This window comes from Salmo trutta, unplaced genomic scaffold (assembly GCF_901001165.1).
Source record: "Salmo trutta unplaced genomic scaffold, fSalTru1.1, whole genome shotgun sequence".
In the NCBI taxonomy this organism is placed as follows: domain Eukaryota; kingdom Metazoa; phylum Chordata; class Actinopteri; order Salmoniformes; family Salmonidae; genus Salmo; species Salmo trutta.
The window spans coordinates 1,101,656-1,115,972 of NW_021822992.1; the positions used below are offsets into that span (position 1 = coordinate 1,101,656).

General features: G+C 40.1%; 2 protein-coding genes across 3 annotated transcripts in view; both read right to left on the reverse strand.

Moving 5' to 3' along the window:
- The window catches only part of LOC115187885 (CUB and sushi domain-containing protein 3-like), a 1,475,978-nt gene that overhangs the window by 959,272 nt on the left and 502,389 nt on the right, over nt 1-14,317 (reverse strand).
- LOC115187878 (kelch-like protein 38) lies at nt 270-11,979 on the reverse strand. 2 transcript variants are annotated; one of them, XM_029746919.1, is made up of 9 exons: nt 11,877-11,979; nt 4,452-4,692; nt 4,120-4,269; nt 3,886-3,963; nt 2,644-2,766; nt 1,712-2,476; nt 1,154-1,259; nt 639-960; nt 270-584 (listed from the first exon to the last, which is right to left on the reverse strand). In XM_029746919.1, exons 2-8 carry the CDS (start codon nt 4,689-4,691, stop codon nt 671-673), a joined length of 1,752 nt encoding a protein of 583 aa, XP_029602779.1. In that variant the 5' UTR covers nt 4,692; nt 11,877-11,979; the 3' UTR covers nt 270-584; nt 639-670. The 2 variants fall into 2 exon arrangements, with proteins under 2 accessions (XP_029602779.1, XP_029602778.1); XM_029746918.1 differs by having other exon boundaries at nt 270-960.

Here is a 14,317-nt window from a genome sequence, read left to right on the forward strand (position 1 = left end):
CTGTATACACCTATAGTCTACAGTACTGTATACACCTATAGTCTACAGTATACACCTATAGTCTACAGTACTGTATACACCTATAGTCTACAGTACTGTATACACCTATAGTCTACAGTACTGTATACACCTATAGTCTTCATATAGTCTACAGTACTGTATACACCTATAGTCTACAGTACTGTATACACCTATAGTCTTCATATAGTCTACAGTACTGTATACACCTATAGTCTACATATAGTCTACAGTACTGTATACACCTATAGTCTACATATAGTCTACAGTACTGTATACACCTATAGTCTTCATATAGTCTACAGTACTGTATACACTTGTAGTCTTCAGTTCGACACAACGATTAACTTCCCAGGGCTTCGCTTCCACACGACAAGTAAAATCTCAAAAAAATCTCATTTGATTTTAGATTCGCTACTGGAAAAACTGTCACCCATTGAGGGACGTTTTTGTTTTAGAATGTTTGTGGGACAGGGAAGGACATCAGAGATGTTCTTTGCAATATCTGTGTCTGTCAATGTCACATCCAAGCAGCAACACATGCATAGACAGTACCATCTGAAAGGGGACACACACACACACACACACACACACACACACACACACACACACACACACACACACACACACACACAACACACACAACACACACTCAGGGAGGCTTGGATTTGTTGGAGACACACACCAGGGACAGAGAACCGTGGTCAAACAGCTTGTACGGCAACGTCCCCTTAGCCGTCCACGCGTCAGTCCTCGGGTCATAGCACTCGAAGCAGTCGGAGTCCTCGACGGCGTCATGACCGTTGATGAAGCGTCCTCCTGTCACGTACAGTTTGTCGTCGAGCACCGTGACGGCGTGGTGCATCCTCCTCTGTTTCAGGTTCTCACACTTCATAAAGCGGTTGGCTTTGGTGTCGTACGCTATCATTCTTCTGGTGTAGCCTGTAAAAAAGGACATCAGGGGACAGTTAGGGGGGGAAAAGAGCTGCTGATAAAGTTGTCTTGACAAAAGACAGAAGAGATATCGAAGATCTCAAAGTCCTAAGTAGATAAGTAAAGTTGTATTTAATTGAAACATTAGATTGTCTTTTTTTTCTTCCCCCTGACTAAAGCAACAGATCCAGCCTTCACCTACCTCCGATAATGTAGATCTTGTCATCGATGACAGCTGCTGGTGCAGAAACGTTCTTCACTGTCCTGGTCTCCATCGTAGACCACATATTCCTGCCAATGTGATACACCTGGAGAAAAAGGATAGATTTTAGTGTTTCTGTGTAGATTTGTCCCCCAAAAAAGTTTAAAAGAATTAACAGCAAACTCCAAGACTTCAAGTCTTCAGTACTTCCCAACACCCAAGACTTCAAGTCTTCAGTAATTCAACACCCAAGACTTCAAGTCTTCAGTACTTCCCAACACCCAAGACTTCAAGTCTTCAGTAATTCAACACCCAAGACTTCAAGTCTTCAGTAATTCAACACCCAAGACTTCAAGTCTTCAGTAATTCAACACCCAAGACTTCAAGTCTTCAGTAATCCAACACCCAAGACTTCAAGTCTTCAGTACTTCCCAACACCCAAGACTTCAAGTCTTCAGTAATTCAACACCCAAGACTTCAAGTCTTCAGTAATTCAACACCCAAGACTTCAAGACTCAAGTTCACCACTCAACCTCAACAGAATGCCATTCTGCCTACCTGTATCATTCTGACAGGGTTCTGCATCGCGTCCTCTCCCCCGAACATGTAGATTCTTTGATCGTTGGCGGCAACCGCCGGGTGTAGCACAGCCGTCGGCATGGGAACCATAGCCTCCCATTGGTTGAACATACTATTGTACCTTTCCACAGTGTCACACACCTGTTTCTCCGGGCCCAGGCCCCCCAGGACGAAGATAAAGTGCAGGTAGGAGACGGACTGGTGGGCGAAGCGAGGCTGGATCATAGGCTCAGCCGTCCTCCACTGATTGTTCTTTAGAGACAACATATAGACAGCGGTGCTCACCACTCTGTGTTTAGTGTTCATGGTGAGGCCTCCCAGAACATACAGGATACTGTGGATACAGACATAGGAGGCCTTATAGAGTCGCAAGGGCAGCTTGGCCAGCCACTGCCAGCGCTGAGTCCTCTCGTCGAACAGGAGCGCTTCGCGGGATGTCTGCTCGTTGTTCTTGCGGCCGCCAACTAGAACCAGGGTCTCCCGGCAGGTGAAGCGCCGCGGGGTCACCCACAGGGGCTTGAGGTCCGACCCACACTTAGTAGTAATGGAGAACATGAGGCGTCGGACGGACTCGATGACCTCGGTGCACAGGGCGGAGGACTGGACGAGGGGGTCGCTGGCGATGAACTGGAACAAGTAGGTGGGATGGATGTAACGCAGACGCACCTTCCTGAAGAGGTCGGAGATGGCGCCGCGCCGGGAGAACGGGTCGTGGTGGATCCACGCCAGTAACGTCTCGAACACCTGGTTTTAATAATAAGTCGTTTTAATTTCAACACTTAGTTCTTAACATCCATTGATAGTTTTAACTTTGTTGATGATGTGCTGCTGCTTTTAATGGCCGTCTCTCCATTGTTGTTGATTGGGTGTTTATTTTTTAGGGATTTGTATAAAGTATAATCTTATCTTACCTGCTCCTCCTCGGCACAGAGCCAGTCATCCTCCAGGTAACCCATCAGCTCAGGTAAGGAGAGCTCACACAAGTCCTCAGAGGTAGAGACGTCAGAGAAGCTCTGCACTGCCATCTCCCTGGCCTGGAATCAATGAATCAATGAATCAATGAATGAATGAATGAATGAACGAATGAATGAGTGAGTGAGTGAATGAATGAATGAATGAATGAGTGAATGAATGAGTGAGTGAATGAATGAATGAATGAGTGAATGAATGAATGAGTGAATGAATGAATGAATGCCATTGACGATACACATCAAATCAAATGTATTTATATAGCCCTTCGTACATCAGCTGAAATCTCAAAGTGCTGTACAGAAACCCAGCCTAAAACCCCAAACAGCAAGCAATGCATGTGAAAGAAGCACGGTGGCTAGGAAAAACTCCCTAGGAAAAACTCCCTAGAAAGGCCAAAAACCTAGGAAGAAACCTAGAGAGGAACCAGGCTATGAGGGGTGGCCAGTCCTCTTCTGGCTGTGCCGGGTGGATATTATAACAGAACATGGTCAAGATATGGGCTGAGTCCGAAATAGTACCCTTTTCCTTAACTCCTTTTAGTACACTACTTTTGACCAGGGCCCCTAGGCTGCCAAGTGAACCAACAACACCAGGGCCCCTAGGCTGCCAAGTACACCAACAACACCAGGGCCCCTAGGCTGCCAAGTGAACCAACAATACCAGGGCCCCTAGGCTGCCAAGTCACCAACAATACCAGGGCCTCTAGGCTGCCAAGTGAACCAACAATACCAGGGCCCCTAGGCTGCCAAGTGAACCAACAATACCAGGGCCCCTAGGCTGCCAAGTGAACCAACAACACCAGGGCCCCTAGGCTGCCAAGTGAACCAACAATACCAGGGCCCCTAGGCTGCCAAGTGAACCAACAATACCAGGGCCCCCTAGGCTGCCAAGTGAACCAACAATACCAGGGCCCCTAGGCTACCAAGTGAACCAACAACACCAGGGCCCCTAGGCTGCCAAGTGAACCAACAATACCAGGGCCCCTAGGCTGCCAAGTGAACCAACAATACCAGGGCCCCTAGGCTGCCAAGTGAACCAACAATACCAGAGCCCCTAGGCTGCCAAGTGAACCAACAATACCAGGGCCCCCTAGGCTGCCAAGTGAACCAACAATACCAGGGCCCCCTAGGCTGCCAAGTGAACCAACAATACATACTTAAAACTAAATAAATAATTCTGACCTTCTCCTTCAGACTGCTGCAGTGTAATATCTCTGAGAGTCGGATCATGCTGAGGCAGTTGTCTGGGCTCAGCTGCTCCTGAAATATATGAAATGTAAAAAAAAAAGAAGAAAAAAGTAAATATATTCACCAGGGGGACAAAACAACACATTATTATTCCTATTAAAGTTTCAACATCAATGTGAAAGTGCCCACAGAGAGTTTAAGCCAGGAAGTTAATTCATCTGTGGTCACCTGCAGGAAAGAGGAGCAGGCCTCAAACAGCCTGGTGTACTGGAGCATGGAGGAAGCCTGCATAAGAGGCAGCACTGTCTCCACGGTGATGGTGATGACCCCTGTGTAGACGTAGTCCACGATGTCACTCAGGATGCTGGAGGTGATCCCCTTCAATAATAATAATAATTAGAAAGATTATATTTTATTTGTACAGCGCTTTTCATTGACAGGCAGAAACCCCACGGCACTTTACATAAAAGTAAACCTTTCTGTAGAGTGAGGCAGGACACTAAAACAAGCATTATTTTAATTTTAAAAAAGGCAACAAAAAAAAGTTAAACAAGCCTTACCTTTAGATCCACCTTCTCCTGGTTTCTCTCTCTGAAGTGGTGACAGAACATGGCTTTGAAGTAAGGACTGCTAGAGACCAGGATGTTGCGATGGCAGGGGATCTCTGTGTTATCTGAACAGAGGAGCACGTCGGTAAGGATCCTGTCCTGTCTCAGGCGGTTCAGCTGCAGCAGGAGGTAGGAGGACTGTTCCTGGTTCCTGTAGTGGAACACATCCCCGTGTGGCTTTGATCGATCCATTCTGGAAAAGAAAGGATATGGTTTGATTTGGGAGGAAATGGATTCAATTTCGGTTTTATTTTTATATTTTTTTAGGGAGGGGTTTCTCTGTAGAGGTGAGTGTGTATAGTTTGGACAAGCCGGGTGACATGAATGAATAGAAAGCCTTGGTCAACTATTTTTCGCTAACATTTGAATGTTTTCTCCGTCACACACACACACACGTTTCCTGCAGAATCCAAGGCTTAGGTGGGTTTCCCACCTCCAACTGTGACTCCATCATCTGTAGCATGCTGTTTTCTGCACGAAGAACTCCAGTGCAGATAGCATGAGGCTTGTGATCAACATTCACATATTATAGCAGTCCTGTCGTAAGCCAGCTGGGGGTCTAGAAGTAGGCCAAAGCACCACGTCCTTCAATGTAGCAGCATTGGGACACATCACATTCACTAGAGCTGTTATCAACACTCGGTTAGGATCGTCTGATTACCCTGGAGTCAGACACCATCCCGATTTAGTCTCATGGATCAAGACTGGCCAACAATAACGCCATGGGGATATTTCTGCAGTCAGAGTCTGTAGGTATATAGTCTATAGTTATAGGCTATAGGTATATAGTCTGTAGTTATATAGTCTATAGTTATATAGTTATATAGTCTATAGTTATATAGTCTGTAGTTATATAGTCTATAGTTATAGGCTATAGGTATATAGTCTGTAGTTATATAGTCTGTAGTTATATAGTCTATAGTTATAGGCTATAGGTATATAGTCTGTAGTTATATAGTCTATAGTTATATAGTCTATAGTTATATAGTCTGTAGGTATATAGTCTATAGTTATATAGTCTGTAGGTATATAGTCTGTAGGTATAGTCTATAGTTATATGGTCTATAGTTATATAGTCGATAGTTATATAGTCTATAGTTATAGTCTATAGTTATATAGTCTATAGTTATAGTCTATAGTTACATAGTCTATAGTTATATAGTCTATAGTTATATAGTTATATAGTCTATAGTTATATAGTTATATAGTCTATAGTTATATAGTTATATAGTCTATAGTTATATAGTCTATAGTTATATAGTCTATAGTTATATAGTCTATAGTTATATAGTTATATAGTCTATAGTTATATAGTTATATAGTCTATAGTTATATAGTTATATAGTCTATAGTTATATAGTCTATAGGTATATAGTCTGTAGGTATAGTCTATAGTTATATAGTCTATAGTTATATAGTCTGTAGTTATATAGTCTATAGTTATATAGTTATATAGTCTATAGTTATATAGTCTATAGTTATATAGTCTGTAGTTATATAGTCTGTAGGTATAGTCTGTAGTTATATAGTCTATAGTTATATAGTCTATAGTTATATAGTCTGTAGTTATATAGTCTATAGTTATATAGTCTATAGTTATATAGTCTATAGTTATATAGTCTATAGTTATAGTCTATAGTTATATAGTCTATAGTTATATAGTCTGTAGGTATAGTCTGTAGGTATAGATATATAGTTATATAGTCTATAGTTATAGTCTGTAGTTATATAGTCTGTAGTTATATAGTCTATAGTTATATAGTCTATAGTTATATAGTCTATAGTTATATAGTCTATAGTTATATAGTTATATAGTCTGTAGGTATAGTCTATAGTTATATAGTCTATAGTTATATAGTCTGTAGGTATAGTCTGTAGGTATATAGTCTATAGTTATATAGTCTATAGTTATATAGTCTGTAGGCATAGTCTATAGTTATATAGTCTGTAGTTATATAGTCTATAGTTATATAGTCTATAGTTATATAGTCTATAGGTATATAGTCTATAGGTATATAGTCTATAGTTATATAGTCTATAGTTATATAGTCTGTAGGTATATAGTCTATAGTTATAGTCAATAGTTATATAGTCTGTAGTTATATAGTCTGTAGGTATATAGTCTATAGTTATAGTCTATAGTTATATAGTCTATAGTTATATAGTCTGTAGTTATATAGTCTGTAGGTATAGTCTGTAGGTATATAGTCTATAGTTATATAGTCTATAGTTATATAGTCTGTAGGCATAGTCTATAGTTATATAGTCTATAGTTATATAGTCTGTAGTTATATAGTCTATAGTTATATAGTCTATAGGTATATAGTCTATAGTTATAGTCTATAGTTATATAGTCTATAGTTATATAGTCTGTAGTTATATAGTCTGTAGGTATAGTCTGTAGGTATATAGTCTATAGTTATATAGTCTATAGTTATATAGTCTGTAGGCATAGTCTATAGTTATATAGTCTGTAGTTATATAGTCTATAGTTATATAGTCTATAGTTATATAGTCTGTAGGTATAGATATATAGTTATATAGTCTATAGTTATATAGTCTATAGTTATATAGTCTGTAGTTATATAGTCTATAGTTATAGTCTGTAGGTATAGTCTGTAGGTATATAGTCTATAGTTATATAGTCTGTAGGTATAGATATATAGTTATATAGTCTATAGTTATATAGTCTGTAGGTATAGATATATAGTTATATAGTCTATAGATATATAGTCTATAGTTATAAAGTCTATAGTTATATAGTCTGTAGTTATATAGTCTATAGTTATATAGTCTATAGTTATATAGTCTGTAGGTATATAGTCTATAGTTATATAGTCTGTAGGTATAGATATATAGTTATATAGTCTATAGTTATATAGTCTATAGTTATAGTCTATAGTTATATAGTCTGTAGGTATATAGTCTATAGTTATATAGTCTGTAGGTATAGTCTATAGTTATATAGTCTGTAGGTATAGTCTATAGTTATATAGTCTATAGTTATATAGTCTATAGTTATATAGTTATATAGTCTATAGGTATATAGTCTGTAGTCTATAGTTATATAGTCTATAGTTATAGTCTGTAGGTATAGTCTGTAGGTATATAGTCTATAGTTATATAGTCTGTAGGTATAGATATATAGTTATATAGTCTATAGTTATATAGTTATATAGTCTGTAGGTATATAGTCTATAGTTATATAGTCTGTAGGTATAGATATATAGTTATATAGTCTATAGATATATAGTCTATAGTTATAAAGTCTATAGTTATATAGTCTGTAGTTACATAGTCTATAGTTATATAGTCTATAGTTATATAGTCTGTAGGTATATAGTCTGGAGGTATATAGTCTGTAGGTATAGTCTATAGTTATATAGTCTGTAGGTATAGTCTATAGCTATATAGTCTATAGTTATATAGTCTGTAGTCACATAGTCTATAGTTATATAGTCTGTAGGTATATAGTCTGTAGGTATAGTCTATAGTTATATAGTCTATAGTTATATAGTCTGTAGGTATAGTCTGTAGTTCTATAGTCTAGCTATATAGTCTGTAGGTATAGTCTATAGTTATATAGTCTATAGTTATATAGTCTGTAGGTATATAGTCTGTAGTCATATAGTCTGTAGGTATATAGTCTGTAGGTATAGTCTATAGTTATATAGTCTATAGTTATATAGTATGTAGTCATAGTCTATAGTTATATAGTCTATAGTTATATAGTCTGTAGGTATAATCTATAGTTATATAGTCTGTAGGTATAGTCTATAGTTATATCATCTGTAGTCATATAGTCTGTAGTCCTTCATAGTCCCTGAGGTGCCTTATTGCTCTTATAAACTAGTTATCCATGTGATTAGAGCAGTAAAACCACATGTTTTGTCATACCCGTGGTATACAGTCTGATATACCACAGCTAAAAGCTAATCCGCATTCAGGAACCTCAGAGATTATAATGTGGTTAACAGTGCCTACGGAAAGTATTCAGACCCCTTCACTTTTTTCACATTTTGTTACGTTACAGCCTATTTCTAAAATTTTGTAAATCGTTTTTTCCCCCTCATCAATCTACATACAATACCCCATAATGACATCACAATACCCCATAATGACATCACAATACCCCATAATGACATCACAATACCCCATAATGACATCACAATACCCCATAATGACATCACAATACCCCATAATGACATCACAATACCCCATAATGACAAAGAAAAACTGTTTTTTAGAAATGGTTGCAAATGTAAAAACTGAAATATCATATTTACATAAGTATTCAGACCCTTTACTCAGTACTTTGTTGAAGCACCTTTGGCAGCGATTTACAGCCTTGAGTCTTCTTGGGTATGACACTACAAGCTTGGCACACCTGTATTTGGGGAGTGTCACCCATTCTTCTCTGCAGATCCTCTCAAGCTCTGTCAGGTTGGATGGGGATCGTTGCTGCACAGCTATTTTCAGGTCTCTCCAGAGATGTTCGATCGGGTTCAAGTCCGGGCTCTGGCTGACCCACTCAAGAATATTCAGAGGCTTGTCCCAATGCCACTCCTGCTTTGTCTTGGCTGTGTGCTTAGGGTCATTGTCCTGTTGGAAGGTGAACCTTCACCCCAGTCTGAGGTCCTGAGTACTCTGGAGCAAGTTTTCATCAAGGATCTTTGTGTATTTTGATCTGTTCATCTTTCCCTCAACCTGACTAGTCTCTCAGTCCCTGCCGCTGAAAAACATCCCCACAGCATGATGCTGCCACCACCATGCTTCATCGTAGAGATGGTGCCAGGATTCCTCCAGACGTGACGCTTGGCATTCAGGACAAAGAGACCAGTTTCATCAGACCACAGAATCCTGTTTCTCATGGTCTGACAGCCCTTTAGGTGTCTTTTGGAAAACTCCAAAAGACAGCCTTTTACTGAGGAGTGGCTTCCATCTGGACACTAACATAAAGGCCTGATTGGTAAAGTGCTGAAGAGATGGTTGTCCTTCTGGATGGTTCTCACATCTTCACAGAGGAACTCTGGAGCTCTGTCAGAGTGACCATCGGGTTCTTGGTCACCTAGTTGACCAAGGCCCATTTCCTCCGATTGCTCAGTTTGGCCGGGCGGCCAGCTCTAGGAAGAGTCTCGCTGGTTCCAAACGTATTTATTTAAGAATGATGGAGGCCATTTTGTTGGTGGGGACCTTCAATGCTGATATGATTTGTTTTGATATGTTTTGTTACCCTTCCCCAGATCTGTGCCTCGACACAATCCTGTCTCTGAGCTCTACGGACAATTCCTTTGACCTCATGGCTTGGTTTTTGCTCTGACGTGCACTGTCAACTGTGGGACCACATATAGACGTGTGTGCCTTTCCAAATCATATCCAATCAATTGAATTTACCACCAAGTGGCCTCCCATCAAGTTGTAGAAACATCTCAAGAATGATCAATGGAAACAGGATGCACCTGAGCTCAATTTCGAGTCTCATAGCGAAGGGTCTGAATATGAATGTAAATAAGGTATTTCTGGTTTTAATTTTTAATACATTTGCAAATTTTCCTAGAAACCTGTTTTCGCTTTGTCATTGTGGAGTATTGTGTCATTATGGAGTTGTCATATTCGTGTGTGTAGGTGGCAGGGAAGTCAGGCGCAGGAGAAACCAACTTGGGGTAAATGGAGTAGTTTAATAAATATAAAACAAACTCCAAAAAAAACAACGTACATAAATAAATAAACATGGATAAAATAACCCGTCGCACACCGATACAAAACACGAGCACAGAACACAAACAATCCCCGACAAGGACATGAGGGGGAAACAGAGGGTTAAATACACAACATGTAATTGATGGGATTGGAACCAGGTGTGATGGAAGACAAGACAAAACCAATGGAAAATGAAAAACGGATCAACGACGGGCTAGAAGACCGGTGACGTCGACCGCCGAGCATCACCTGAACAAGGAGGGGGCACATCGACTTCGGCAGAAGTCGTGACAGGAGTATTGTGTCATTATGGAGTATTGTGTATAGATGTATGAGGATTTAATTTTTTTTAAAATCCATTTTAGAATAAGGCTGTAACGTAGCAACATGTGGAAAAAGTCAAGGGGTCTGAATACTTTCAGAATGCACTGTATATTATGGTATATATTATGGTATATATTATGGTGTATATTATGGTATATATTATGGTATATATTATGGTATATATTATGGAATATATTATGGTATATATTATGGTATATATTATGGTATATATTATGGAGTATATTATGGTGTATATTATGGTATATATTATGGTATATATTATGGTATATATTTTGGTATATATTTTGGTATATATTATGGAATATATTATGGTATATATTATGGTATATATTATGGTATATATTATGGTATATATTATGGTGTATATTATGGTATATATTATGGTATATATTATGGTATATATTATGGTGTATATATTATGGTATATATTATGGTATATATTTTGGTATATATTTTGGTATATATTATGGAATATATTATGGTATATATTATGGTATATATTTTGGTATATATTATGGTATATATTATGGTGTATATTATGGTATATATTATGGAATATATTATGGTATATATTATGGTATATATTATGGTATATATTATGGAATATATTATGGTGTATATTATGGTATATATTATGGTATATATTATGGTATATATTTTGGTATATATTTTGGTATATATTATGGAATATATTATGGTATATATTATGGTATATATTATGGTATATATTATGGTGTATATTATGGTATATATTATGGTATATATTATGGTATATATTATGGAATATATTATGGTGTATATTATGGTATATATTATGGTATATATTATGGTATATATTATGGAGGCAGAAACAGAAAAGCTACATAATATTTCTCTTCATTTTATATGACTTTTCCACACGGGCAAACAAGTATCAAGGGGTCTGACCTATAGCAGAATCTAGGTCAACAAGTGCTCCGCAAATCAATAAATGAACTATCTGTTTTAAATGAGAATCATTAGCTTGATATAATAGTTACAGTACAGTACACCATTCAAGCGTAGATTAGTACATTTGATATCAACGTGTTATTGTTTGCTCCTAACCTAAGACATTGAAAGCAGGTGGTAGTCGGCTGATTGGTCAATCAGCAGCTAGTCAGCTGATTGATCAGAAGTTCGTTGATCATTCAGCATTCACAGCCAACAGAATGTGAGAATAACACTGGTTGTTACTGCAGCTGATTTATGGGTAAAACAAACTGCTGTTGATCAGCATCCATGTTACAGTCAGCTACATTCAGCAGGTCAACCTCTACATCTCAGTACGACACACCTTCCTTCCTTCCTTACCTTGTCTCAGTCTTCTAATGCATCTGAGGTAGGTGTCCTTCACTCAGCTCTGCTATCAGCAACATTCACCCAGACATCTCTCCCTCTCTCACTCACTCTCACTCCCCCCCCTCTCTCTCTCTCCCTCTCCCTCTCTCACTCACTCTTACTCCCCTCTCTCTCTTTCTCCCTCTCCATCTCTCACTCACTCTCACTCCCCCCTCCCTCTCCCTCTCTCTCTCTCTCCCCCTCTCTCTCTCTCTCTCTCTCTCCCTCTCTCTGTCTGCCTGTCTCTCTCCCTCTCTCTCTCTCTCTCTCTCTCACTCCCCCCCCCCCTCTCTCTCTCTCTCTCTCTCTCTCTCCCTCTCTCTCTCTCTTTCTCCTGCTGGTGGTTCTCTATAAGTGAAGGAGGGGTTGTTTGTAGAGAAACTGTTCTGTGTTTGTTGTTATGGTCTCTTTCCATGAGGTCTCTGGCTCTGTGTACATTCCTGGTTAAATATAGACCCCACTCTTTAGCAACACACCAGGACCCTCGCATGTGACTGCCCTTCTCTCTCTCTCTCTCTCTCTCTCTCTCTCTCTCCCCCTCTCCTCCTCCTCCTGTCTGTCTTACACGACCCATGCTCCTGTATGTTTACATCAAGGATAAACAGAGATGATTTGGGACAGTTACAGGAGAGGAGTCTGTGGCCAGGTACTGGGACAGTTACAGGAGAGGAGTCTGTGGCCAGGTGCTGGGACAGTTACAGGAGAGGAGTCTGTGGCCAGGTACTGGGACAGTTACAGGAGAGGAGTCTGTGGCCAGGTGCTGGGACAGTTACAGGAGAGGAGTCTGTGGCCAGGTACTGGGACAGTTACAGGAGAGGAGTCTGTGGCCAGGTGCTGGGACAGTTACAGGAGAGGAGTCTGTGGCCAGGTGCTGGGACAGTTACAGGAGAGGAGTCTGTGGCCAGGTGCTGGGACAGTTACAGGAGAGGAGTCTGTGGCCAGGTACTGGGACAGTTACAGGAGAGGAGTCTGTGGCCAGGTACTGGGACAGTTACAGGAGAGGAGTCTGTGGCCAGGTACTGGGACAGTTACAGGAGAGGAGTCTGTGGCCAGGTACTGGGACAGTTACAGGAGAGGAGTCTGTGGCCAGGTACTGGGACAGTTAAAGGAGAGGAGTCTGTGGCCAGGTGCTGGGACAGTTAAAGGAGAGGAGTCTGGGGCCAGGTACTGGGACAGTTACAGGAGAGGGGTCTGTTTGCGAGGTGCTGGCTGGCCTCGAGACAGGGACCTGGGTAGTGTTACCTTGACAGTCACGTAAACACACATAGACATGGCCTGCCTCTCAAACGGCACCCTATTCCCTATATAGTGCACTACTTTTGACCAGAGCCCGTAGGGAATAGGGTGCCATTTTGAACACAGACAGAGAGATGGTAATAGCAGGGGCTGAAACACTGGGACAGCTGAATGTAAGACCCGGGTCACAACAACATGGATTAGCAATGGCATGTTTATGCACACCAATAGCTGTTTGTTAAAGCTGTTATAACGACTCATATGACTGTTATAACTGGTTTGTTTGGAATGAATTGGCTCAGTCGGCATTCATCACCGCTCAGCTGAAACCTGGTCCATGACTGATCGGCCGGACGTTCGGTTCAAAATAACACCGGGGTCAGGTCCTATCCAGAGTGGGATCACAAATCAAGGAGAAGAGTGTTGTAATGTTGACTCATCCAGTGGAATGTAAATGTCATGTATACCTGAACAAAAAAATATAAAAACGCAACATGCAACAATTTCAACGATTTTACTGAGTTACAGTTTATATAAAGGAAATCGGTCAATTTAAATAAATTCATTAGGTCCTAATCTATGGATTTCACATGTGTGGGCAGGGGCACAGCCATGGGTGGACCTAAGAGGGCATAGGCCCACCCACTGGGGAGTCAGGCCCAGTCAATCAGAATGAGTTTTTCCCCACAAAAGGGTTTTATTACAGACAGAAATACTCCACAGTTTCATCAGCTGTCAAGGGTGGCTGGTCTCAGACGATCCCGCAGTGTGAAGAAGGCGGATGTGGAGGTCCTGGGTTGCCGTGGTTACACGTGATCTGCGGTTGTCTGGCCGGTTGGACGTACTGCCAAATTTTCTAAAATGATGTTGGAGGCGGCTTATGGTAGAGAAATTAACATTAAATTCTCTGGGAACAGCTCAGACATTCCTACAGTCAGCATGCCAATTGCACGCTCCCTCAAAACTTGAGACATCTGTGGCATTGTGTTGTGTGCACATTTTCATAGAGTGGCCTTTTATTGTCCCCAGCACAAGGTGCACCTGTGTAATGATCATGCTGTTTAATCAATTTATTGATATGCCACCCATGTCAGGTGGATGGATTATCTTGGCAAAGGAGAAATACTCACTAACATGGATGTAAACAAATCTGTGCATCATTTTTTTTTGTTTATTGA

What these genes read in the sequence shown, in the direction of transcription:
- LOC115187878 (XM_029746919.1), bottom strand. Translation starts at nt 4,691, where the DNA reads ATGGATCGATCAAAGCCACACGGGGATGTGTTCCACTACAGGAACCAG. An exon ending in GCAGCAGTCTGAAGGAGAAG is followed by an intron (nt 2,767 to 3,885) that starts GTCAGAATTATT and finishes CATTGATTCCAG; the next exon opens with GCCAGGGAGATGGCAGTGCA. An exon ending in ACCCTGTCAGAATGATACAG is followed by an intron (nt 1,260 to 1,711) that starts GTAGGCAGAATG and finishes CTTTTTCTCCAG; the next exon opens with GTGTATCACATTGGCAGGAA.